Source organism: Gallinula chloropus (genome assembly GCF_964237585.1).
Source record: "Gallinula chloropus genome assembly, chromosome: 3".
NCBI lineage: Eukaryota > Metazoa > Chordata > Aves > Gruiformes > Rallidae > Gallinula > Gallinula chloropus.
The window spans coordinates 36,210,046-36,236,711 of record NC_140087.1 but is presented as its reverse complement, the minus strand read 5'-3'; the positions used below and the strand labels follow the sequence as shown (position 1 = coordinate 36,236,711).

Below are 26,666 nucleotides of genomic sequence, written 5' to 3'. Positions count from 1 at the left end.
AAACTGGGATGAAGAATGAAAGAAGTTAGAAATACCTCAAAATTAATTACCAGAATAGGTCAATGTCATTTTTTCTTCCAGAACTATGTCTACCAAAACCAAACAGATTACGCACATTTCTGGAACACAGACAAAGCCCATGTAGAACCTAATTAGAGCTCCTAATGAATGAATAAGCGTGCTTTGGAAGGGCATGTACCTACCTAGTTTCAGCCAACAGAGCTGCTGTGTTTCTCTTTGAGAAGAGGTTATTTTGCAAGTTAACCCAAAGGCTTTTTCTGAAATTATTTCTGAAAATATATTACCATTTCTCAAAATATACATTTGTAACACCTTAAATAAATAAATAATTTTTTTTTGGCAAAGAAAGAAAAGGGGAAAACAAGAGTATTCAAGAGTAACTGCATTTAGGCACAATCAGCTGATTTCCCTGCACTCTAGAATCCATCAACTACGTCCAGATGAAGATTCAGAATTAACAGTTTGATCAAGGTGCAAAGAAATAACTGATAAAGCAACTTTTTTCTCCCATTAGTATAAGGAAAACCTAGTGAGACCAAAAGTCAGCGTGAACTGCTGTCTGCTAGACATCATAGAATCAGAAACTGGTTTGGGTTAGAAGAGACCTCAAAGCCCATCTAGTTCCAACCCTCTTCCATGGGAACACCCTCCACTAGACCAAGTTTCCTCAAAGCACCATGCAACCCATCCTTTACTATTTTTACATAACAATATCTGATTATGACTACTTGTCCGAATTTCTAAAGCAATCAACTGAAATATGTGAGGGCACAGATAATCAAGAATTTGTATGTCCCCTATAATTATTTGCCAACTTTGTTTTGAAAATGTAAAATTGAAAATAAATTTATAATCTTCATATAAAACAGCACATTTTATACCCTCTTTCAAAATTATTCTCATGAACACTACTAGTTTCCTCCTTAGTACTATGAATATCTTCTTAGGAGAGATGAGGAATTTAACAGAGTTAAAACAAGCTTTAATTCAATTAAGTTACAGATCACTTTATGAGACCATATTTTCTACAAGATATTTCTTTCCATCAACAAACATTATTTTGGTAGTAACAACCCCCTAGTCTACAGTTTCTATCACAGTACACAATGATGGAGAGAGCTGCTTTGCACTTGCAGCTGGCCTGAAATAATTTTGTTAATAGTCAATACTAGTGTAAACTCAAAACTTTAACACTGCAGCAATGTATTAAGTTCAATATGTAAACACTTCCTATGTGCACTGGTGTAAGAGATTCTTGTCTTCATTTTTAAAACTCAGACTTGCATTACAGTAAAAGCTTTCAGAGGACTAAGATCGTTAAAAGGCACACCAGAATTTACTTAAGGACTGCTCTGAGTAAGCTACTGAAAATTACTAGTACTAGACATACTGGATAGTGGAAAGCAGAACAGGAAAGCCTACATACTAGTTGGCTTTCCTCTTCTGTTTTCCACTGTTGTAGCCTGCTACATTGAATTTCTGATTATTTTGTTCTCATCCTATCTGCAGGTGAACATACTGACTCACAGTTCCACAGAAGTTTATTTGAGGGTGGTCTGCTGCGATCCTGCTTTTCCCTGGCTGCATGCTCTCATTCCGTCACTTCTGTCAGTGCTAAACCAAAACTGACTCCATAGCAAGTCAGCTAATCCAAGGCTAAGCTCTCCACCAAATGGCCTCACTACACGGTGAGATGAAAGCCAGCACTTTCTGATGCAAAACAGGAAGCAGGAACAGCAAATCGCGAAGGAATGGCAGGACTGCGGCAGCTCTCAGTTCATACTGCACTGGAAACATTAAGTCTGCTTCACACTCCTAAAAATAACACACTATCACCTCTCCTCCACATCAAAAAGTTCACCACATGTTATCTAGCAGTCACTCCCGAGAAGTTTGGCTGCTTCATTACCCGACCCTACAGAGCTTCCCCTTTGATCATTTCCATGATGCGCGCTGTGAGAGACTTGCATCTGCACTGACGGAACGCGTGTAACGCAGGAGTTTCCTAAAACGCTTTTAAGGACAGCAGTGTGCCTTTTCTGCTATTTTATCACTTATTCATTTCATAACTTTAATTGAACAAGAAGCAAACAATGGATTGCACAGCATGACCAACATTTCAACAGGGAGACTATAGAAGGCAGCGCTGTACTCTCACTTGTGAAAGCAAAAAATGTAAAACCAGCACACCATGCAGGAATGAATTACAAGAGCTATTCAGGGAAGTCAAACTTGCATGCAGAATTTATTGTGGCTTTTTACATGGCTAAAACAAAAGAAATCTTCTCCTAGTATCTTTCAGATTTGAAGCTTTTGCTAGTCTTAGCTACAGAGCAACAAATTAATTACAGCATGACTACAGTATCCACTTTTTTTTTTTACTAAAGCATAATTAAAAATTTTTAGTATTTTTTTCTACTCTTATCAGGTTTTTTGCTACGGAATTCAGGGCACACAAAGTTATCAGGCTAAAAATTAAGACATCCTTCAGTTTAATAAACAAAATAATCCACAATAGATTTACAACTATAAGGAAGGTATCAGAAATTTACTAATAAAAACGCCCCACCTCATCACAATTGCTGAAGGCAGTCTTTGGGAAAGAAATGCCTTTAACTTATCCAACTGCAAAATAAAACATTCTGCCAACACTGTTGCTGCTTCATTATATTCTCTCCTGCTATGTAAAGAAAGTGTGTTGCATATAGGAGTGACTGAAAACAGAAATACCATTAAAATAATATCTCTAGTAACAGGGAATAAACAGAAGGAGGGCAGTTACTAAGTACTTACATACCAAACATCACTATAAAGAGCTTCTAATTTGTAAAAATCATGCTGCATACAGCGCATTAAACCAGATGAAACACTAGAATGCCATTTTCTGCTGCTGTTTTGATAAGGAGTACAGCAAGCATTTGCAGGAAGAAAGTCTGTGAGTAAAATCCCTGCACATTAGCTGAACTACCATGGAAAAAGACTCTCGTCTTTAGCAAAGCACGCCATTCAGCACAAGGACAAAACGCTTGTACTGTGTTTGACTAACATCTCTTCACAATTTAAAGCAACAGATACTGAAGAGAAGATTCTATTCCATTTAATGCAGATATTTTTGCTTAACCACTGGGTCACATACATTTGTTGTAGCTGTTTGTTCTACATCTTCATACAAAGCTTTGCTGATTTTTGCTTCTATATTACTATGTTTCAAGACAGTGAACATAAAGGAGAATAAATATCCTGCTCCATGATGCTCACAGGGAATAGTTTGTTATTTGATTCTTTTATTCAATGACCTTCTTCACAGCAAAAAGATGGCTAACGTTAGCTTCAGGGTAAAAGCCAAATCCTACTTCCCCAGATTTCCTTCCGTTATTCACTTTATTCTTAGTTCCTCTGCCTTTTCCTATACAGAATATAGTAAAACCTTTGGGTTTGACATTAAAAAAACTCTTAAGGCTTTTCCCAGTCCCATCTTTTGTCACTGCCGGTACTGAAGGCAGCCATCACAGGTCTTCCCCATTTCCTCCATAATACAGAAGTTAGTTGCAACTTGGCCAGGCTGTTTTTATTGCACTACAAATAAAGTGAAATAAAATATCTTACAATGTTACAATGTTCAGTTGCTTATTTTCCTCTGAAAACAGGCGGTGTTTCTTATCTTACTGCCCTGGTTAACACCTCTTCTAAGCATTCTGTTCCCTGTGCCTACTTTTACTTTTCTAGTAGTGCCTTGCACTTAACCTCACCAGCCCCTCAGGCCAAAGCAGAATCACCCAATAGTAAAACCTTAGTTAGAGAAGATTCAATCAATCACTTTCAGCAACTGCTTGAGCCTCCTGGGCAACATTCAGGTATTTCCACAGTTGTTCTCATTCTGATTTTTACTACTCTATTATTTGTTAAGCATAGCTATTTCCTCTCAGTTGTTTATGAAAATGTTTAGAGGGAAGAGTATGTGTTTCACTTCCTTTATTTCAGTTTCACTAATTCAGATTTACTCAGCCTTCTGAACAGCTTGTTGGAAACAGACTACAGTCATAGCTGCAACTATGATATGGTAAAAGGGTAGTAACATCAGTTAATTCAGCATTCTTCAGGCCAGTTTGTTTATTTCTGCCTTAACATTTGAGTCTTTGTAGCTCTGAAAAGTTGCTATTCTTTGTGGGTTGTTGTTTTGGTTTCTTTTCACCTGACCATGGGCAAAATTTATTTTCAACTTCAGCTCATCCACACTTTCTTTCCTCTGTTATTAAATGTCTTCTAAGGTTTTGGTAGTTTGGACTCTGAATTTGTTACAGATCACCTTTGGTGTGGGCACAGAGACATCTACTACTAAACAGGATGAAATGCTTGAGAACGCTATCAAAGACTGATGGTGAATTCTTGTTCAAATGCACAAAGCTGTTACAAAATACACAAAAAAACCTATTATAAAACTGGTTGTTTGTTGGCTTCCATCTACTTTAAATCATAATTAATCTTATTCCATATAAAGAAATAGCTCTCTTACAAAGCATGGGTTTACTTTTTTGAATTACCTTAAAAAAATCATTGCCATTGACATTCACCTACTTGACAGATTCTGACATTACAAATTTAGTATTTCTACAGTATTTATTTTAGTTAAGCAGAATTTTTTCTTCCCCTAATTCATACTTTCCCCCATATCATACTGTTAAATTTAAAGACACTCAAAGCTGAAAAAGTGTGGAATCACTATTACAGGCAGGAAACAAATGTACCAGCAACAGTAAACAATCTACTCTAAGATCATTTCCTGCCCACTGCAATCTTAATATTCCATTATTCCAGTGGCAAATGATACACACAGCGTTTGACAGGGAGCGTCACTGACTAATTCTCTGTGTTGCAGCTGTCTTCAAATAAGACGGAGGCAGCAACCAAGTCAAACTACAGGGTCTCTAATGCAGGAAGAGCAAGACAGAATTTGAAAAACACCAATTCCAGACCAAATTAGAATAGTGAAGTAGAAGTCAGAAATATGATCTTTTCCTCAGAAATGAAGAGGAACTATTTGCCTGAAATTTGAATTCTGTTGCATGTGCCCCATCCTATATAAAGACAGTTAGTATAAAGGTGAATTGGCAATTAGAGACCTGGACAAAAGGAGTCTCAAAAGAAAGCACATTCAGCTATGAGTTTGTTCAACACTTCTTATAACACATGGAAGTCAAACACATTTCTAGCAGAGGAATTCAGCCCTACTGCCCAGGACCTCAAAGAATAATTTAAAACCCTTAACAGTGTATGTTATTATGCTAGTCTTAATAATTATGTATGCACCCTTACACAGGCTCTGCGTTTTTTCCTTACACTCTGCAGTGCACAATCCAGAGCATCTTTTGTCTTTCCTTTTCAATAGAAGTGCCCATTCTTACAGAACTCTTGTGTATAACAAAGTCTCAAAGCTCTCATAATGAAGAGGGATCGACAATGTGATCCCAAATGCCTGAAGATTGCTTGATTCTGTTTTTCTTCTGAGAAAAACATGAAAGAAGCAGTACCATATGATCTTGCAGGTCCAGATAATGACCAGTATCTCACTGAACTATGAGAAAGAAATTAGTCCTGCAGAACTTGAAGTACAGCCAAAACAAAAAAATAAAGTTTAATACCAAAGAAATGTAAATTAAATACAAAACAATAATTCTTTAAAAAGAACCCACCACTGTTTTTTGCCTTTCTCCTAAGGGAGAAAAAAATGTCACATTTAGCCAGTCGCCCTCAAGTTGTCCTTTTCATTTCTAAATATAAACTGTTTGACTATACCACCATCTTGGTAAAAATCCAAGAGCTGGTGGAAAGGGAAATTAATAATTCACATTCACAACAAAAAAAGTCACTGGTGATCCAGATTCATAAAGACGCAAAGAAACACACTCTACTACTGAAATAGGCTCTGTTCACCCAAGTGCCTTTGAATGAAAGCCCCATTTTAGAAATATGCTTATTTGTGCACTGCTGCTCTAAAATGTAATTAGGCTTTTTAATATCTTCAGTGTAAAAATAACTGATCATTCCAAGAAATTACTAACTCATTCACAACTCTAACACTAGCTGGCTTTTCTGAAATGCATTTCAGAAAACAAAAGCATTGCCACTACATGGCAAGAATGAGACTGAATCTTTTCTCCTAGTCTCAGATTTTATTGAAGCCGGATGGAGAAAAAAAGGTAAATATATAAATACAGTCTTGTAAATTTTAGCCCTCTGACATTTATTTGGAAAACAGTAATAGTTGCAGGTATTCTGCAACATCAAAGGGAATTTCCAATTTCCACTGATACATTTTAGAGCATCTTTGAAATCTTCCAACATCCACAATTTCCCCCCATTGTATAATAACTAGCCAGGGTTTCTTTTTTCCTCATGCTTACCCATATTATTTAAAGGTTTATGACTTCCTATAGAAATTTTGCTTCCTATTTTTAAACCCTGAACCAATTTTTCAATTCTCTTGATTAAACAGCTGGTTTTAGCCCTAATTGAACAGCTGCAGTGGGTAGTAAAAACAGTAAGTTCACCTATATACTAATCCATTAGTATGTACTACACATGCCTATTTCAACAAGGCATAATTTTCAGAAATGAAAGCCAACAGGCCTTTAACTCTTGTATCTGTAATAAGCACCACCCAAATCTCTTATGCCAACACACATCTACAAAGATGTTAATAAAATTGACTGGTAAAGTATTTTTCAGCCTATGCTATATTTGGACAACAGTTAGCCCTGTATTGTGTTTTTTTTCTAAAGGGGAAAATATCCTGTAATCAGGATCATAGACTTCTCATAATTAAGTAACTAAATGAAACAGAATATTTTCAAGACAAAGAGCTGGCTGACAATATCACAATGAAAAACTACTGATACATTCATGTTTTTAGAGGCTCAAAGCATACCCAACCACCAGATCCAGAAACCAAGCAAATATACTCTGAGGAAGCATGTTAGTACTTCAGACATAAGGAGGAAGTTTTGACCTATGGGATCATCTAGAACATGACCCATAAAGTCAATAAGGAGAAGTTAGAACCACCAATGAATGGCTGACAAAATAGATTATCACACAGAAGTTTAAGTTGTGTGGGTTTTTTAAACTATTTGCTGCAGAAGTAGTTCAAGAATGAACATTATGGCTTTAAGCTCTGCCCACATAAAAAGTCTCTTCTTATTACCACTTCTAATCCTGACTACAAAGTCAATCCTAATGTGCTCAAGCTCTCTTTAGCGAAAGAATCCTGAAAATGTACTTTCTCTAGTTGTCTTCTGTTTTCAGAGACTGACAATGAGCAACATGAAGAGGTCTACACTACATGTTTTTCATATCTCCTGCTCAGTACTTTACCGTATTTTGTTAATTGAAATGTCATGCCTCCATCCTGATCTTCGGTAACTTTTATGTTTATGTGTTCTGAATGAGTGTGCTTATACAGCATGTGTCACCGTAAGCTTCATCTGTCAGCATCTATCAGCACTCGCTGAGCACCCAAAATCACTAGGCCATTTTAATATCACCTACTACTTTCCTTCACAATATAATCTCGTATTTTCCTCATAACACTGAAACTTCTTTCCTCCACTAAAAAAGTTATTTTTTTATCATTTTAAAATGGCACAAAAGTGGTGGTAAAAATCAGCACAAGTTGTAAGTTAATGGCATAGGATTCTCTATGCAGCCACACTGAATCACCTTGCTTTGAGTGAGAACATGGAGCAGATTTAAGAGAGGGGCTTTCACAGGGTAATTCCGGGCCATGCAAAAGGCTTCAAGTAGCCTGGCTGGGCAGAAGGCCGAGAAAGACAGCCCATTTTCCAGTTTCATTGTGTTGATTTTTCCCCAGTATATTGACAACAAAGTTTTTTGATACTGTGTTTCTGAAGGGTTTTGTTCTTCTTGGGAAGGGTTTAATGCAATGATCTAAGAAAACACGGTTTCTTTTTTTAAAGTATCAGAATCATCTCAAAGCAAAACATAAAAGCATGTCATATTTCCCCAGCCCTAAAGTGAAGCATCCTTATACTAAAACAAGGTGAGAAGGGTAGCGTTTCTAACACTTCAGTATTGCTTTTTAAAGGTGGTAAGAATTTCCTGTGCCTGTAGCTAGACCAAGCAAAAAGAACCCAACTGTCTCTTAAGAGCACTGTTTTCTTCCGAGGAATAATTCAATCCAGGATGAGGCATTTTAAAGATCACTAGAGTATTACAAAATAGTATATAAACTTTATTTTAGGATGCTGCTCTGCAGGCTTACTCTTACTGCTGTAGTTGTAATTGTATTTCAGAATTAACTTCTGGAAACGGAAATCAAAGACTTGCATACAAATACTTACTGCAGGTATCAGTAGCTTTTTTACTTCTTCAACAGCCCTCTTCAGTTTAATTTCTGCTCTGTTCTGAGCATCCTCCACAGTGATAAGTACATGTAAATCTTCGTTCAGGTGTTCCCAGTTGGGCTTGCCTCGGTTCTGTTCTTCCTAAAAAATTAAAACATGGAAGCTATGAAGCACCATTACATTCTCTGTAAGACAATCACACGAACAGCAGACAAATGCAATTCTGTAAATAGTACAAACTGTATTTTAAGCAGGACAGTAAAAGGCTTCTTTAAACTGTTGAGACTAATTTTCTGTGGTTACTTAGCAAGAAATTAAGTTTCAAAATCTCTTTTTGGGTATTTTCCTTCTGGTTTGGAACCTTTTTTTTCTTTTTTTTTTTAAAGACTACAAACCAAATGTGATTTCCTAGACTACCTTTCCCAAACGAATAAAGGAACAAGAACAAAAAGTACTAACACAGAGTACTGCTTTCAATATTCTTTAGAGTCTTCCAAGGGTTAAAGAGTTAAAACATACCTAAAGAGCTAAGCAACATAATATTTTAAATGCAACAGGCACCATACATAGAAATTCCCCAAATCACTCCAAAGGACAGGAGAGCAATTCTTCAGTGTTAAAATAACTTTTACATACTCATGAAAAAAACAGGTCCAAGAATAAAACATTACCGAAGGAAAAGAAGTTGCAATTTTCATATCAGAGCTACGTGCACTGGATGAAGGGTAGAGGAGATGACAAGGCTTTAATACTGAAGTCACAGAGGAGCATGTAACAAGAAGGTTACCAGTACACATTACATTGGCGGCATTAATAATCTCAGATAAATCTTAGGTAACATTTTCAGAAAGGGAGGATATGCTAAACAAAACATATTCTAAGGTAAACATTTTTAAACAACAGACCTCAGCAAATTCACTCAAGTATCTGGTCTTTCAAAAAATAAGATAACGAACACAACACAGAAGAAACTTTCCATGTCTGTTTTCATTAATCAATGAAAAAATGCCAGCTCATGTTGAATTTCTCACCCCCTAGCAGTCCCAAGTCCTTACCCTCGGGGTTGCTCCAAATCCATTCTCCGCTCAGCCTGTAGCTGCACTTGTGATTGCTGTGACTCATGTGCACAATCCTGCACTTAGCCTCGCTGATTTTCACACAGGACTACCTCTCCAGCCTGTCCACATCCCTCTGGGTGGCATCCCTTCCCTCCAGCGTCAAGCACACCACACAGCTTGGTGCCACCAGCGAACCTGTTGAGCATGCACTCAATCCATGCTGTCGACACGTTACAGTGCGCTGGTCCCAATACCAACCCCTGAGGAATGACACTCATCACTGGTTTCCACTTGGACATTATTCCACTGATCACACCTCTTTGAGCGTGACCATCCCGCAAATTCCTTGTGTGCTGAGTGGTCCATTTGTCAAATCCTTGTCTCTCCAATTCAGAGGGAAGGCTGTCATGTGGGACACCATCAAATGGTTTGCACAGTGCAGGTAGATGATGTCAGTTGCTCTTCCCTTATCTACCAATGCTGTAACCCCACTGTAGAAGCGTGCCAGATGTGTTAGGCATGATTTGCCCTTAGTGAAGCCATGTCGGCCATCACCATTCACATCCTTATTTTCCATGTGCCTGAGCAGTTTCCAGGAGGATCTGCTCCATGATGTTTCTGAGCAAAGAGGTGAGACTGACTGGCCTTTAGTTCCCTGGGTCTTCCGTTTTTCTCCCTTTTAAAAACAGGGGTTATGTTTCCACTTTTTCAGTCATGACTGGGCTGCCACAATTTTCTCAAACAGGACAGAGAGCAGCTTAGTAGCTTCATCTGCCAGTTCCCTTAGGACCTGTGGATGCATCTCATCAAGTCCCAGGGACTTGTTCATGCACTGTCAGGCTCCTTAGATGGTTTCAAACCTGATCTTCTCCTTTAGAGGGCAGTTCTTTGTTCTGAGACTTGGGCAGTGTGGCAAGAACACTTGCTGGTGAAGAGGTAGGCAAAAAAGTCCTTGAGTACCTCAGCCGTCTCCATATCCCTGGTAGCCAGGCCTCCAATTTTCTCTCTGAGAGGGCCCACATGTTCTCCAGTCTTACTTATAGAAGCCCTTCTCAAATTTAATTCTACCAGGGCTTTAGCTTTCCTAACCTGATTCCTTACTACTTGGACAATTTCTCTGTATTCTTCCCAGGCTCTCTGCCCTTGCTTCCACCCTTTGTAGGCTTCCTTTTTGTGTTTGAGGTTGCCCAGGAACTCCTTGTTCATCCATGCAGATCTCCTGGTTTTTTTGCCTGACTTCCTCTTGATGGGTTGAATCACACTGGAGTTTTTTGAAGGGGTGATTCTTGAACACTAACCAGCTTTTTTAGGTCCCTCTTCCCTCCTGGACGTTCACCCATGGTACCCTAACCAAGCAGATCCCTGAAGAGACCCAAGTCTGCTCTCCTAAGTCCAGGGTAGTAAGCTTCCTGGTCTCTCCTCTTTGTCCTGAGGATCCTGAACTCCAGTATTTCATAGTTATTGCAGCCAAGTCCGCCCTTGATCTTCACATTCCTCACCAGTCCCTCCCTTGTTCGTGAGAACAAGGCCCAGCATAGCACCTCTCCTCGTTGGCTCCTCTATCTATTCAGCACTTTAAGTCTGAAATGTTTTATGAAATAGACAAGGAAAGAAATGGGGGAACAATAGACTCATGACAGATATATGGACGGTTTATGTAAAAGAATCAGTACTTCGAAAGAAGTTTCTTTTTGCTATTCTTCATGTAACATTTACACATACACACTACTCTATGCTATCAGCTGCAGTTATTTTTTTAAATGTTATCTTAGCCAACTTTTGAAACAGTGGTGGCTGTGAAAGTAACTCTGAATTTCAGAGGCTGAAAAAGAGAAAAATAACCCTCATTTATAAAACAGAACCTGACGCAAAGTGCAGCTGAGTTATAACATGTTCTCTGCTGTAATTTAATCTTTGAAAGAACTATCTACCACAAGGTATTTGCAGCTTATTTCACTCAATCATGATCAAAACTCCAGTATTACTGTTTAAACAATTCAATTTATTATTATTTTTTAAAATCCAAAGCAGGACTGAGCTGTTTTCTTTTAAAACGGTGACAAGCTGTATTAATGTGAGGTAGTACAAAGTATTGTGTTACAGGTATGATGAATGAGAGAAGGTTCCTAAACCAGCAGAGGGCAGAGCAAGAAACACGTCGCTACCAGTGACTGATGGGGAGCTGACAACACTGAAATGGGAAAGCTACCAGTTACTAACACCAGATGCATGACAACCTGCACCATTAAAGTATCAGGGGGGAAGAGGGGTGGAAAAAAGGAGGGGTGGGGGGTGGGGGGGTAGGGAAGGAGAAAGACATGCAGGTGACAAAGAAAAGGCATCCCCAAGAAAAGCAACAAATTATGTTCCTGTAAGAGACAGGAAGCCTAAATGGTTTTAGCTCCCAGACGATTAAATGGCATGCTTCATGCAGTGTGGGCAAACTGGTGTGTCAATTTCTTCATTAAGAAAATAATATAGTGCAAAGTCTTAATAACTTGGAAGGTATGGAGGAGTTAACACCTGCCAACAACAACAACAAAAAAAGCAGCACATTATAGTGGAAGTTTGTCTGATTTGTAACTTCTGAAACATGCATTTGCTGTTAAATAAAACAAAATAGCCTGCCTCTGTTATTTGGTATCTAAGTAGTTCAGATTAGTTTCATCTCAACTATTGGTGATGTACTTCAAATTACTCAGCATGAGCATTTTTTGTACCACAGAACAATAAACAGACGAAACTAGATTTTTTTTTCTACACCCCTTAATTTACTTTTAGATGAAACACGTTGTGTGTGAGGTCAGTAATCACACCTCAGACCTCGCAGCACAATCATACAAATGCCTACTGGTAAGAGATAACTAGTAAATGACTAGCTCTATATATGTTCTTCTGTGGCCATGAAGTACATTAATGGAAGTCCTGTTGTGCAGAGCACTATTTACATCAAATGGTAAGAAAAAAAAAAAAGGTTTAGAAGAATAGAAGTTCACACAGTGAGCTTTGAAAAAACAATTACTCAAAAAAAAAAAAAAAAAAAGAACACAGATTGGAATGGGCTTCAAATTTTTTCTGTTCTACCTCAATGCACTGTGGCTTTGAATTCCTCCACACTTCCTTTCTGTCCCATGAGGTTGCTTTTTTTAGTGGGTTAACAGTGTTCCAATAAATGTCTTTTGGTTCACTGAAGGTGCTAGCTGAATGTTACACCAATAGATGTGTTCGGTTATTTCTGTTTACCAAAAAGCAGGAAATTCAGATTTACACCAGGTCATTCATTCAAACAGAAAGTCAGATGCAAAACATATGACAGGGCCAGGCTCATGGGAGGAGAGAGAACCTGCAACTCCTTGCAGTTAAGAGCTCTGATTTTTTTATGCTACCTCCTCATTCTCCTTTTTGATCCTGAAAAGATGAATTAGAAAAACATATCTTTTCAATTAAAACTTTTACTTAAACTAGTCCCCTGCGCAACAAGGCTGAAAACATCTTTTCCCAGCCTTGTTTTATTATACAAAAGGCTGAATGGGTAAATTGAATCTATCTGGAATTCAAGTTGGACTGTATCTTGCTTAAGACTCATGAAATACAGTCCAAGACTTTAGGGTGGTTAGGGTTCTCTCTTGAAATTGTCTGGAGAGAAAACGGTAAAAAGGCAGGCAGGAGAAAATGACTACAACTTGCCCTGCTGCTAAATTTGTTGAAAGAAACTACAAACTGGCAATCTTGAAGTGAATTGCAGCTATGACAAACCAGATCACAGAATTAGAGAATGGCTGAGGTGGGAAAGGGACCCTGGACACCAACCGATTCAGTCCCCTCTCTCAGGGCTGGCTCTATTCAAGTGTGTTGCTGAGGGACAGGTTTAAGACATCTCTGAGAATGGAGACTCTGCCACCTGTCCAGGTGACCTGTTCAATCACAGTAATAAAAGCTTTTTCTTGTATTTAAATGTAATTTCTCTCGTTTCAATGTACCAGCTGCCTCACATCCTTCAGTATCAACTACTGAGTAGCCCAGTCTGGTTGCCAGGTCTACCTATAGAAAAAGCAGCAAGGAAGAAGAGAAACTGCCAAGTTATTTTGGGAAAAAAGCATTTGTTACCACAGCAGGAGGAATGTGCATATAGAAGAAGCAAACAGCATCAAGAAAACCAGAAAACCTGAATGAAAGACTCAGATAAAAGAAATTCAGTTGCATATATTCAAGATTATATTAACTACACAAGAAGTAATATACAGCATGAAGTTTTCCTTCATCCCAGATATTGTTTATGGAAGAATTATACAGGAAAAATGGAGGCAGCAAAGATGCAGGAAACTACCGAGTAAACTGATTTATGCCACAAGTATGAGGAACAACAATATCAGAAGAGCTTAATTACAACCAAACTATCTTGCCTGCTAAATTAAACAACATTAAGAGCAACGTAACTGACAGATGAAATTTCACTGTGCTCCCTGTTTGGCAGAAATTTCAGTATCCTTAAATATAGTCTAACTCTGTAAACAGTTTGCTTTCATTCTGTTGCCTGTGCATATACACTCATTATCCTCATTGTACCCACAAACAATAATGGACTTGAAGAAACTTTTCAGTATTTATATTGGCTATTAAGGTTGATGCATCAGGTAATTTAAAAAAAATGGTACAACTCAAAATTTAGTTGCACAAAAATAAAAGAAAAATTAACACGATTGGAGAAAAAAAAAAAAAAGTGTATTTATAATCTTTTTTTCTCTTCTTGGGGGGGATTAGGGGAGGGACCCAGAGAAGCGGGCAGAGGATTTAACTGACTTGCATTTATACAGCCAAACCTTCATATTAGAAAAGGTTCCATGAGGAGAAATACTGAAGTGCAGCTCCCTGTTGATTTGTATCCTGTGTTTTCCATGTACCACACTCTACCACAGTAATTACAAATTGTGGTCTTATACCTCCTGCATTCAAGTCTTTTAAGGCCATTTCTATTTACATCTTTGTATCTCTTCCTTTTTAATACCTCAACTACTGACTTAGAAAGAGACAGCAGCTTCCTAGTTTTCTGTAAGCTACACAAAGCAGATGACTGAAAACTCAGTACATCCCTCCACTAAAGGTATTAAGTTAGGCATCTCCTCTATCAAGCCAGTATTTTTCAAAACACTTCAAAACCAAAGGAAATAAGTTCCTGTCAAGCTTGACTGAAATTACTCAAAAGATGCAAATGGTGAAAGGGGAAAAATATTTCCATGAAGAAAGCCATCACAAGTATTTTATCAAGAACTTTTAAAAACATGTCAAACTATTTCTTACCACAAAGGCCTCAAGACCTTCACAGTATGGCTGACTGACAAAAGATGTTCTTAATTAAAAACTGCTGAAGTGGAATCCAATGATTTCCAGCTATCAGAATGCCATTAAAGGAAAATTAAATAAACACTGGAAAAAAATGCTCTCTTAGCATCTGCTTACACACAGGCAGGGATATAGTACTTAGAAGAAATGCTATGTGGCAATAGTGACAGGAACTTTTCCACATGCTTCCCCACGCCCCCCACCCCTCCACCCCCACACCAGTTGGAAACATATAGTCATGAGTATCAAAAAAGTGCAACCCCTGTTCTATGCACTTTTTTCACTCTAACACATACAATTTCCAGTAGCACTGTCCACTAGAAAATACAAACACAGCTCAGTACTAGCAGCAGGGGCCTTTTAAAGAAATAAAGCCACTGGCTCAAGGAGATGTTGAGACTGACCCTTAGTATCCTCACTCATCTTGAAGTTCTGTTTTCACCCACCTGGCACTACAAGCAGCTCTCCCTACTGAATGACAAAAAACACAGAAAGTGGAGTAAAAGCAAAGAATGTTTTCATATAATGTCAAATCGAACACTAAAATTAATCAGAAGAGTTTAGTCCTTTAAACCGTCACAAAGGTGTAACAGATGTACGTTCTAAGAATTTTACAATTATCCGAAAGTATAAGGAACAGTATGATCACCCATAGCCAGTTCTCACAGTGATGGAGGAGATAAGGTGTGGAAAGAAGACATCTGAATGTTTAGTAAGATTACCACAATGCATTCTGTTGAACAGATTGTGCTATAGGTACATTACAACTGACAGCAGTTGTAGGTCAAAGTTTCTTTTCCATAACGAAATCTTTCACACAAATATCTTTCTGAAAAATAACTGGAAAAGTAGTTTAAAAGAAACTGTATGGATTCAAAAAGGTTAACATGTTGATTTAAAGCAATTTTGAAGGAGAAGTTAAATTTAACCACAAAGTGGTAAATTAGAAAGGTCACTGTAAGCAAATTCTATTTGTGCTCTAGTTGAAGCATTTTAGAACAAGAGTTGATATGTATTGTAACCATGAAACAACGTCAAGTCTGAATTAATGAGTCCGAGAAAAACATTATTCAACCACTCAATACAGATTACACATTACTTAACAACTTTTTGTCAACACAGATGAACTGGTAAAACCAAGCCAGAGGAATTTAAGAATGCTCTTTTCCCTATACTAAGTCATTACTCCCAATCTTCCATGGGTAACAAGAGTTGTCCATTTTGCGTTGCTCAACATAATTTTTGTTCCCTTAATCGTTCTTTCTGCCAACCCAAGCTACAGAATTTTACATTTTTGTGTTTTTGGCATCTTTGCTGCAGTGACAGTTGAAAACAAACATTTGGAAGACAGGGGATTTCTGTAACATATTGTGCAAGGAATAAACCATTTACAAGTCTCAGATATACAAATAACTCCACATTGGCTGATACATATTCATGAGAGCTCTAGCCCCAATGAAACAAAAACTTCAACTGCATCACCTAAGACTGCTGGTTTATTGTATCCCTTTGTGACCAACCTAACAGCCTACGAAGGTTCACTCCCCTCAGCAGGCCTTCCTTACTCCTCCCTCCACCAGGACTGGCCCCAGCGCCACACAGGCTTTTCAGGCTGCCAGGCCAACAAGCTGGCACAGCATAAACACACACCCTTCCCTCCCATTTTCTCTTGTGCAAGCAAGTTGAATAAGATCACTAGGGGCTACTGAGGGCCAGCATAAGGCCAGTGCTTTAACTGGAAATGGGAGAAGATGAGAGGCCATATTTTTAACCTGGAACTGTCACTTAAAGACTGGCTCATTGTGTCTCATGAAACACATCCTAAGTGAAATCTAATTATGCATGTGCCAGGGACAGAACAGAGTAATCTTTATTATTTGACATGAAACATCTCATTAGTCTACATAAGAACTAGGTATGAAGTGTCAGTATGTAGTAATAATTGTAAATAAAAACATGGCATTTTCTCCTTCCATTTTTGCCAGTGAATCTAAGTCAATGGGACTGACCAGTAAAACAGAAACCAACCTAAAACCAAAACACACCCCCAACACCCTGTATTCATGTGATATACTCCTGGACATTAACATTTTCATAAAAGCTGTTACTTTAGAAGAGGGCTGCAAGCAAATTAAATGCTTAGGGAAACAGCAAAAACCAAACAAAAATAACCAACCCCAAAACCAAAGCCAAGGGTTTTATCAGATGAAACTCCAAGCCAGTTCTGCAAAAAACCAGTTTAAAATGATGCACTAATTACAGTATCTGTTTGAACAACAGAACTAATTTTATAACATGAAGCATTGGAACACACTGATTGTCCTAACCCCTGCTGATAAACTGCTTTAATTGTGCAGTTACAGTCAGGCAAATTAACATAGACTTTTGCTCCTACTGAGTTTCTAATGGTAGCAGTTCACAAGCAGAGAGCTGGTGAAAACATAACAGAAAAAAAAAAGTAAGAGTAGCACCTTGTCAGGGAGAACACTGTAGCTTTACTTCACATTTAGAATTTTTGATTCATTTCCTCCTACAGAAGCAATAGATGAATTGCTTAAATTAAGCCACATACTCACTGTATGGCATGGCAGATAAGGCAGTATTATTTAACATGTCTTTAAATATCCATTATTATTGTGTACTAAACTCCCTTCAAGACAATTCTGGATTAAGAAGTGGGTGTCTTGCAACTCACATTAAACTAGCCGTCAAACACTGTCAAAGGGCATTACCTCGAAAATCTTTTAAGTAGTATTCTGAAAAGATCTGATGGCACGAAACAACCTAACATAAAAACACACATTCTGTTCTTTGTCTCGGCACCTCAACACAGACTCTGTGCTCAGGAATGTTCAAGCCAAGCACCGACCCAAGTTCTGAGCTGCCCTGCAGCCAAAACGGTTCCTACACGCGTGAATCCCACACCGGATGGTTCTAAGGCTGTGGCTGCACAGCACATCAGAGCTGACCCAGTAACCCCAGCCTGCTGAGAACAGGAAGCCCCTGCTGCTGCTTAAGACGGGGCACCCACCCCACCCCCCAGGCTCTGAGCCGTTATAGCTGGACAGTGAACTGCTCTGCTCCAGCCAGCACAGCCAAGCAGAAATGCTCCATCCCAAAGGGCAGGTTTCTGTGAAACAGGCTACAGGGGTTTTCTTCTTGCGTATTTGTCTCAAGTTGTGCCAATGGAAAAATAAGAGCGCTGATTTGTGGAATGAGATGGATTATCGAGTGCTATCAAAACCCAGGAGCCTGTTAAGACCAAATATTTCACTGTTCCGGGATGAAAGTAAAGAGCTTTCAATGCATCAGTATCCTCAGGGAATAAATGAGCACTTAGCACATGGAACGCACAGCATAAACACAATACCTGGATGCATTTGTTAGAGACGAATGCAAATGTAATACTGACACTTAAAATTACCATGAATTGTCAAATTTACCCAGTCAGGAGTGAGGCTGACTTTGTGCTACAGGTAAAGAGTCTTAACATTTTTTCTTTACCAGTACTCCTGAAGTAGTAAATTTCATATGGAGACAGTTACACTGATAGCCAAGTATAATTTTATTCCCCTAACTATAAGCAGTACAAAGCATTTCACAATACTGTGATTATTTTCACATAATGACCACTGTAAATGTAATGAAATTCCCTAAAAACAAAATTAAGTAACAGTAAATCCCGAATGTAAGAGTCTTCTTGCTTCAGGGTTACTTTCAGCCAGCTCTCTGAAGGAAGTACCTCCATGTCTGGAATCTCAAGGTACAAAAGACATTTTTAAAGAAGGCTTAGATAAACAAAACTTAATCTGTGACAGCAGACTCATTCCTCAGAGCATTCTCTAATCAGAAAATACAGACAGTAAGTTTATTTCAAGTCTATTTCAGGTCCATTCACTAGCAGACACTAATGAAATTAACTTCAAAATAACCTGCAACTCTTCTAACATCACTTCTGCATAAACCTATCTGCCTCTAAGTTTATGAGCACTATTAATCAGTATAAAGTTGATTCCGCTATTCAGTTTTAGATGAAGACTGAAAAAAAGCATTCTTTCACATATCTTAGTGTCAAGCAGCACCTACATGCACTTTTATGTGCAGAAAATATATCCAGAATGGACCAAGTTTTAAGAACTAGTTATTCCCCTGCCATGACCTAAAAAGGTATTTCCTAAAGTAGGCTCAACTTGTAAAGATTATTTTGTATACCTCCGTGTTCGCTTAAGCAGTATTCTAGTTGTATTATATTTTAATTCACCATTGTATTTCTAGTACAGCAAGTTACTAGCCCTGCTAAGACACGCCTCTACATTCCACCTGAAAACTTCTAAGTGTCTAAAACTCTGCTGAAGTATATGCTAAAAGGCAAAAGAGTCTTAATTAAACTGGAAGCCGGATGGCTGTTTTTCATCTGGGATTCTCCAGCTAGGAGAGTTGCAAGTGTTAACATTCAAAAGGACCTAATTTAATATACTTTCCAAAACTAACCCAAAGCATGGCAACTTCAAGAAAATGCAATGTAACAGTCCAGTGGTTGGTACATCAGTCCAGGAATTAACAATCACGATCCTAGTACTGCCTCAGCTGAAAAATGCATCAATACCACCATGCTGATGTTCCAGGAGTGCCCAGCATCAGGCAAAGAAAGGCAGAACAAGGCACTTTGCACTTTACCCTTTAAGAAGGCAGATCACCGCCCAGGAGGGACCAACGATTTTTTAAAAAGCACCAATACTGGAGGCATCTCAAGCCCAATTATGCAGGAAGTCACCAGGAGGTGGCTTCCAGTTTGTTTACTTTAGACTGGAATCTTTTTGCAGTTGTGAATGATCGGGTAAAACATATAAATAGCACTCTGAGCTGAAGCTTTATCTAGGACTTGAGGCTGAGCTCCTTCATCTTCCTTTTTTCCATTCATACGAATCTCTACTCTGCTGTATGCCACCAACACAAAAGGTGGAAAGCAACAGCGCCTGTGGCTTAATGATTTGGGAACTTACAGGAAATACTGAGATGTGATGTCATATTTCTGAATACTTAGTATTGTTTAAAGAAAAGTGCTACCACTACTCAGTTGTGTTTAAGGGAGGAAAAGTGTCCGTTCATTGGTTTCTTAGTTGTCTAGTCCACACAGTGTAGTATTCCTGAATACTTCTTTAGACTTTAACCTTAAAAAAACCCTAAACACCAAACACACTCAACCCCCCTCTCTTACCACCCCCCTCCCCCCCAACAACACACAAGCAAAAAAACCTTAACTCCAAAACACTGTTCTTGACAGCAGTTTGGACTTCTGTTTACAGCATACGGCATTTTGAACACTGCCATCAATGAGATATTTAGCCACTGGCACTTGTAAAAGTTAAAATAAAATGGTATTTTTGTATTCAATGGAGAACATGATCAACTCTTAGGCTGGTAGTCTAATTTTACACTTTTGGAAACATTTTCTGTCCTCTTTTGAAGCACTGTCCTGTAACTTTCACCAACAGTAACTGTCCCAGATAATTGCGGCATCTGTCTTTACTGAATTTTTATTTCTCTAATCCATGTTTTATTTCTTCTCTGCTTCGCTGAGGTTTCATTGATGCCTCGCACAGCAAACTTGGTCAAGGCGTGACCATTTCCCTCTTAATAATTTGAGCTCAGTGTTAAACTGATCCATTTCTCAGTTATGCTCATCCTCAAACACCTGCCCTTCTACGGCAACTCCACATATCAGTGATGAACAAACCATGAGGGTCAAGAAATAATAAAATTAACTCGCACTTCAGGTGCTATTCCTGCTTAATCTAAGCATAAATTCTAGCAATTTCACCTACGTTTAAAGTCCAAGAAACAGACAAAGCTACATTGACTCAAATAATTTAATTTGATTTTTTACTATAGTTAAGTTTAAATGAGTGGGGGTTTTGCTGTGGGGGTGGTGGTGGGTTTGGTATTTCAGAATGAATTTACAGCACTATTAAAAAAATGGAGGAAAAAGTAAAACAAAGTGAAAAAATGTAATAGCAGAGTGACCTTTTAGAGCTATCAGGATAGAGCGCTGCTTACACCCTGTATTTTAATGCCAACATATCCATAGTTTTCTGCTTTCCGCATCTCAATTTGCCTATCACTTCAACAGACCAGTGACTCAGCCTCTGCTTGAAAAATCCATCTATTTTGCTTTTAGTGTTTCCTCAAGAATGAGGTGTATACATATATCCCTCATATATTAAAAAAAAAAAGAAACTTAAAGCAATAAGGATTCCTCTGCATAAAACCCACTGCAGATCTTTAAGGGATCATATTGTGAAGACAACTTTGTAAAATGAGGATATAGTCATGCCAACCCTTCACTTTTTTTAGTTAAATAATTGTAAGCTTTAAAGAGAACTACGCCTCCCTACTTTCTCATGCTGTTAACATTTACCATAGTACTTGATTACTAACCTCCCTTAACACCTTTTCAGAAACTGCTTAACATTTAGTGAAAGTGAAATTTCACTTGCTCCAAGTCTTTGCACAAAAGTCTATGAAGATACCACTACAGAACATTTTAACAGAAACTCAGATTGAACATGTTAACATAACCTCAGTGTGCCAAGAAAATTGAAAAGTATCACCTCTTAACCTGCAATGTATTAGACAAGTTTCAGACACAGTTATAAAACTCTGCACAGAAGTGCCAGCTAAATTTAAGAAAAATCAACTAAAAGACTCTTCCCTATTCCCCACCTCCAAAAAACCCCAACTGAAGCAAAAAAGAACTGTTTCATAGTTATTACTCTTTGTATGCACAAAAAATGTCAAAGTCACCTCTGTTTAAGAATATAAAGCTACCACTGTTTCTTTAAAATTGGGTAACTTTTAAAGTAAAACAAAATTATTTTCATAGTACTATGCTGTTAGCTTTATTTTAGACACCGTGATCTTTAGGTTTTTACTATTTGTCAAAGCAACAAAAATAAGGGACTCATGGCTCAAACCAAACAACCTAGGTATGTAGTTAAGCTTCAAATAACTTTCCAAGCCATAAAGAAACTGTTCTTCCTCGGTGAAGTTTAAAAAAAAAAAAAAAGTTGAAAGGAACATTGATCACCTCTGTTCTTTTAGACTCGTTCAGGGGCAGGCTGGGGAAAGGGTAGAGGAAGGGGAGTAACTTTAAATTTTAATACTTTAACCAGTGGCATTCGGCCAATAATACTTTACTACTGGGCTACAAAAACACAACCAAATGCACCAGAGAGGCCATGCTCAGAAAAGCAAAGTGGTTTTACTGCCAGGACTGGGCTGACATGGTTGCAATGACAGAGCTTCAGCTCAAAACCTGTATCTTAAACTGCTTGGGAATGGCTCTTTCTGTTCTGTATAAAACTGGAGGTTAACAGTAACTGAGTTTTGAGAAGAACCTGCCCAGTCAGACTGCAAAAAACAGAAGAGAGGGAGTAATGAATGTTGCAACATGTCTCACACATAAGCTGAAATGTTTTGTGGAATCCTGACCTCAATGAAAAGCAGGGTATCAGCATTGATACGATTACACCTCTTATTTTTCTTATGTCCCCTTTCTTATTTCAATCCTTGGGATGAATCTGCCTTGAATATTTCCTCAAAGATGCATACTGAAGAGCAGGTCTCTGATTCACTCTTGCTTCCTGTCCAGTCCACCGAGATGGCAAGAAGACTCAAGTGCCTAGGCAGCTAAATGCTATCTTGAACACTTAGATTCACGGAAACTCTTATGCCAACAAGAAAACACAGTGCTAAACATAAACCAACTTTTCCAGAAGTGGCTGCTTAAATTATTATTGCCAGCTTTAAACAAAATGTCCATGCTGATCTTACACAGTCACCTCAGAGAAACTCGCTCTCCCAAATCACAACTTTTAAGTTTTCCTCTATAGAAGAGTTTCTTCCCTAGACTTGACTTCAACAACAGAGCTGAAATGGTTAACTGCTCACTCCCACCAAAACAAATGGCTCCATTTCTTTCTCCCCCTCAGCAGCCTCCAGAGTCCTTCCTTCTTCTTTGCACCAGCTCTCACTGGGTCCTTCTAGAGCCAGTTTAACACAGCAGCAAACTGCTGCTGTCAGATGAGGTTTTGCCTGTTCAGCACGCTGAACTGGCTCAGTGACACATCCCACAAGTAGTAGACTGAGCACAAGGAGGGTACAAGCACAGGCACAACCCTCTGTCAGAAGCTGCCAGGTGTCAGTCACACCTTCAGCAGACTACGCAGCCAGCCCAGGGGTAAAGGAGCCCCATGTTCTCGCTGCCTGACTTGAGCCTCTCTAGACATGGATGCTGGGAACTTATCAGTGCCACTTACATCAAATGTAATCTCACTATAATACATTAATTGCTATTTAAAAGTTAAATTAATCTGAAAACTCAGTTTCCACTCACCTACTTAGGTGTGGAAAGCTATCAACATTTCCACTTCAAACATTACATCTCAGTTGCTTACCTGAGAAATGAACAAGTCATGTCCTATTTATTTAAATAAGGGTGTGGCAAAGAAAAAACCCACAAAACAAAACTAGTCACAGCATAGTGATTAACTCCAGGGAAAAGTTCATGTATACAAAAATGTTGTAGTAACAACCTTAATTCTAGCATTTTCTAATTTGAATTTTCAATCTCAACACTCTTAATGTGTGACTTCACAGGAGATACGAGCTGGGTTTCATTGACTATTTCCTTGTTCATCGTACAGCAGCACTAATACTGCCCTATTACATAAGATGTGTACTGGTTTAAAAAAAAAAACAACACAACAAACCACTGAATTATGTAATTAATATGTCACTCAGTTATTCATTCTGTCTTATTTCTTTACTCAGTACTAGCTTCAGAAGTTTTCAGATTTACAGAAACGTTAGAAGCATGCCTTGCACTTTGGACTGGAGAGGAGCAAGACCAGAAACGTTATTCAAAGTTAATTCTGCAGGCAGCAAGCCTCCTGAAGCTATCTATTAAGGAAGTGTCCTGGTTTCGGTCAGGATGGAGTTAACTTCTTTTGTAGCAGCAGATGGGATGCTGTGTTTGAGAGTTAAAATGGGAGGAGTGCTGAGAACACCCTGATGGTTTTAGTTGTGGTCAAGCAGTCAAGGACTTTTTCAGCTCTTCATATTTCTCTACTAATGAGAAAGGAGGGGCAAAGCCAGGACAGGTGACCCAAACTGGCCAAAGAGAGCATTCCATGCCAACTACGTCATGCTCAGTATAAAGGGGGGCTGATGGGAGGAGGAGCGGGGCAGCTCCAGGACACGCGGTTCTTGGGGGACAGTCGGGTTCTGGGACGGCTCTGGGTGGCACGGCCTGAGTTGTGTGGTTTGGTGAGAAACTGTATTGTGTATCAACATTTTCATATATTTTTTGCTCTAAAGTCCTGTTAGCATTGTTATATTGTATCTTTCTGCTATTTTAGTAAATTATCCTTATCCCAACCCACAGGCCTTTTGGTTTCTTGGTTTTCTGCTATTTTAGTAAATTATCCTTATCCCAACCCACAGGCCTTTTGGTTTCTTGGTTTTGGGTTGTTATTTGCCCCTTCCTTTTCCCTTCCCTTGCCTCTCACTCCTCCCCCTGCTCTTTTCCTTTAAGGAGCAGGCAGCTGCATGGATCTTGGCTCTCAGCTGGGGTAAAACAGGAAGGCCTTTACCTTAGTGACCAGGTACTGCTAGGCAGGTGACTGCCCATGGTTCTTATCTCACTGTTTAGCCCATGGCTCTTATCTCACTGTTTAGCCCATGGCTTGCTCAGCTCTAAAACAGTCTCTCTCTGCAGTCTGTGGGTCTTCTTCAAAAGACAGAGAGTCAAATTCATTAACTAATGTAGCAAACTCCTCTTCCATAGAATACTGTTGTTAAAACAGACATTATACTATAGGTGGCCTAAGTTGACAGCGTGTTGCCAAAGATACTGTGTTGGCCAGACCGGGTAAGAGGTTCTTTACCAGCTGGAAGCAACTGAAAGCTAATTTTCAGGGTCACTCTAATCCATACACTAGCTGATTTGCTCCATAGCTAGAATGGTCACCAGTAAATTGTAATGTTTTTATTCAGGTTGATAATCCGTTCATAAAGGTTTTCTGATGTTTTGGGGTTTTTGTTCCTCCCCCCCTCCCCTTTTTTTTTCCCCCCTCTTCCTTGTTTTGCTTTGAGCAATGAGCTATGTGAGGTATGTGGTGCTGTCTGCTTTGGATTCATACTGTGGTAATACTTCTGAGCAGTAAATAAGCAATAATGCAGTATGCTGTCTGTGATTTATTCAACTTTTCTTCAACGGTCACCCACAATCAGTGGCATGGTACTGAGTGGATCAAAGAATACAGCATTTCCATAGCTTTTTGTGTTGCACTACTGTTAAGACTGCTAGTTTTCAACACGTTCAATAGTAACATGTCTAGCCATATATTTCATCCCCATTCTCTTATGTCTTTTCTCAACTATAGCAAGTTTACTCTAAAACTGTAACAATTTATTCTTATGGTGATTACAAAGCTAGGTATTTATATATCTTTGTGTTTTAATAATTTTACTCCAAATAGATTTGTTCTTCCCATATTTACTCAGTTGCAAAAATTTCAGAACAAATTTATTTGTAAACAAAAAACCTGGACAACAGTTCAAGACAAACAGAAAGTAACAGGCAATATACTAATGCAAATTAAATAAAACTAACTTCTGCTTAAAAATAAAACAAAATTTAGTTACAGAGAATACAGAAAACTCCCCACATCCGTCATCGAGTACAGAATTGACAAAAAATATTACGTAATGAACTACAGTTGAGTCCCTGAAAGAATTCAGAACTACTGCCTCAAATGACCTCAAGCACACGAACTTCCTATGTATTTATGACTGAAACCTTGCACACACTCTGTAATTATATTGTTTTATTGCAGCAGTTACCTCAAATCCTTGCTACAATTATGAGATTTGTCACACCCAAGTTACCACCTAGATAACTGCTATTCCAAACCTTCTTTGTGACTGATTTCATACAAAAGCTTTACTGATTGTAGCTACGGCAGAATGGGAGGTATCCAGCACATGTTCTCAGGCTAGATTAAAATGTACTAATAATACCCGTGCAAGTTAAAGACTGTAGAGCTGAAGTGCCAGCTTGGCACTGATATTAAATGGCTCTTAAGAACGCTGCTGATGACATATAATAAGATTAGGGAAGCCTTTTCTATGGGTTCAGAGATGATGGATCAGGATCAGTATTCCCCCTTTACCTCTTAGGTGACACCAATCCAGTGATGGAAAAATCCCAAACACCATCATAAGAGTAAGCAAACAAGTAGTTCCCTTCAGCAGTACTGCTTTAATCATTGAGGGGAATCAGAACAGTGCAACCCATCGGTAGTCTGGTGGCTTTCACAGAGAGCTCTCCAGTCCTGCACAGAATCTGTCCTGAAGGTCAAGGCTTTGGCATTCTTCATTCACTTTCTACACTCAATGAGCTGAAACCCACAAATGAATGTTTCAGTTCATTTAAAATACTATACGCCACCATCAGTTCTTTATACATGTATGTGTGCAACATTTAAATTAAAAACCTTGTGAAAATATTTAATAACAAAAAGTAATTTTAAAGTGAAATTATTGAAATAACATTTCTGTAAAGGAGTAATTATGAAAAAACATTACTGACCACTTTTTAAACTTGAAAATAAAGTGCAATAAAAAGCTTGCTCATTATGCAAACACAAAGTCGAAGTTAAATATCACAGTATTTACACTTCATACATGTATACTGGTCTTAAGAGAGAACGTCCATACATGCATCCTTCAAGATTATATTCAATTAGCAGTCCTACAACTGCTGGTTTAGGAGACAACATTATCCTTCCAGAAAGATACCCAGTTTCAAATGAACTTTCTGAAT

At 38.5% G+C, this 26,666-nt stretch overlaps 1 protein-coding gene across 2 annotated transcripts in view; it reads right to left on the bottom strand.

Moving 5' to 3' along the window:
* The window catches only part of QKI (QKI, KH domain containing RNA binding), a 154,240-nt gene that overhangs the window by 44,806 nt on the left and 82,768 nt on the right, over nt 1–26,666 (bottom strand). For both annotated transcript variants that reach the window (XM_084261434.1, XM_084261435.1), the window contains exon 4: nt 8,379–8,522. In XM_084261434.1, coding sequence (XP_084117560.1) covers nt 8,379–8,522 — 144 coding nt within the window. The remainder of the gene's footprint in view (nt 1–8,378; nt 8,523–26,666) is intronic.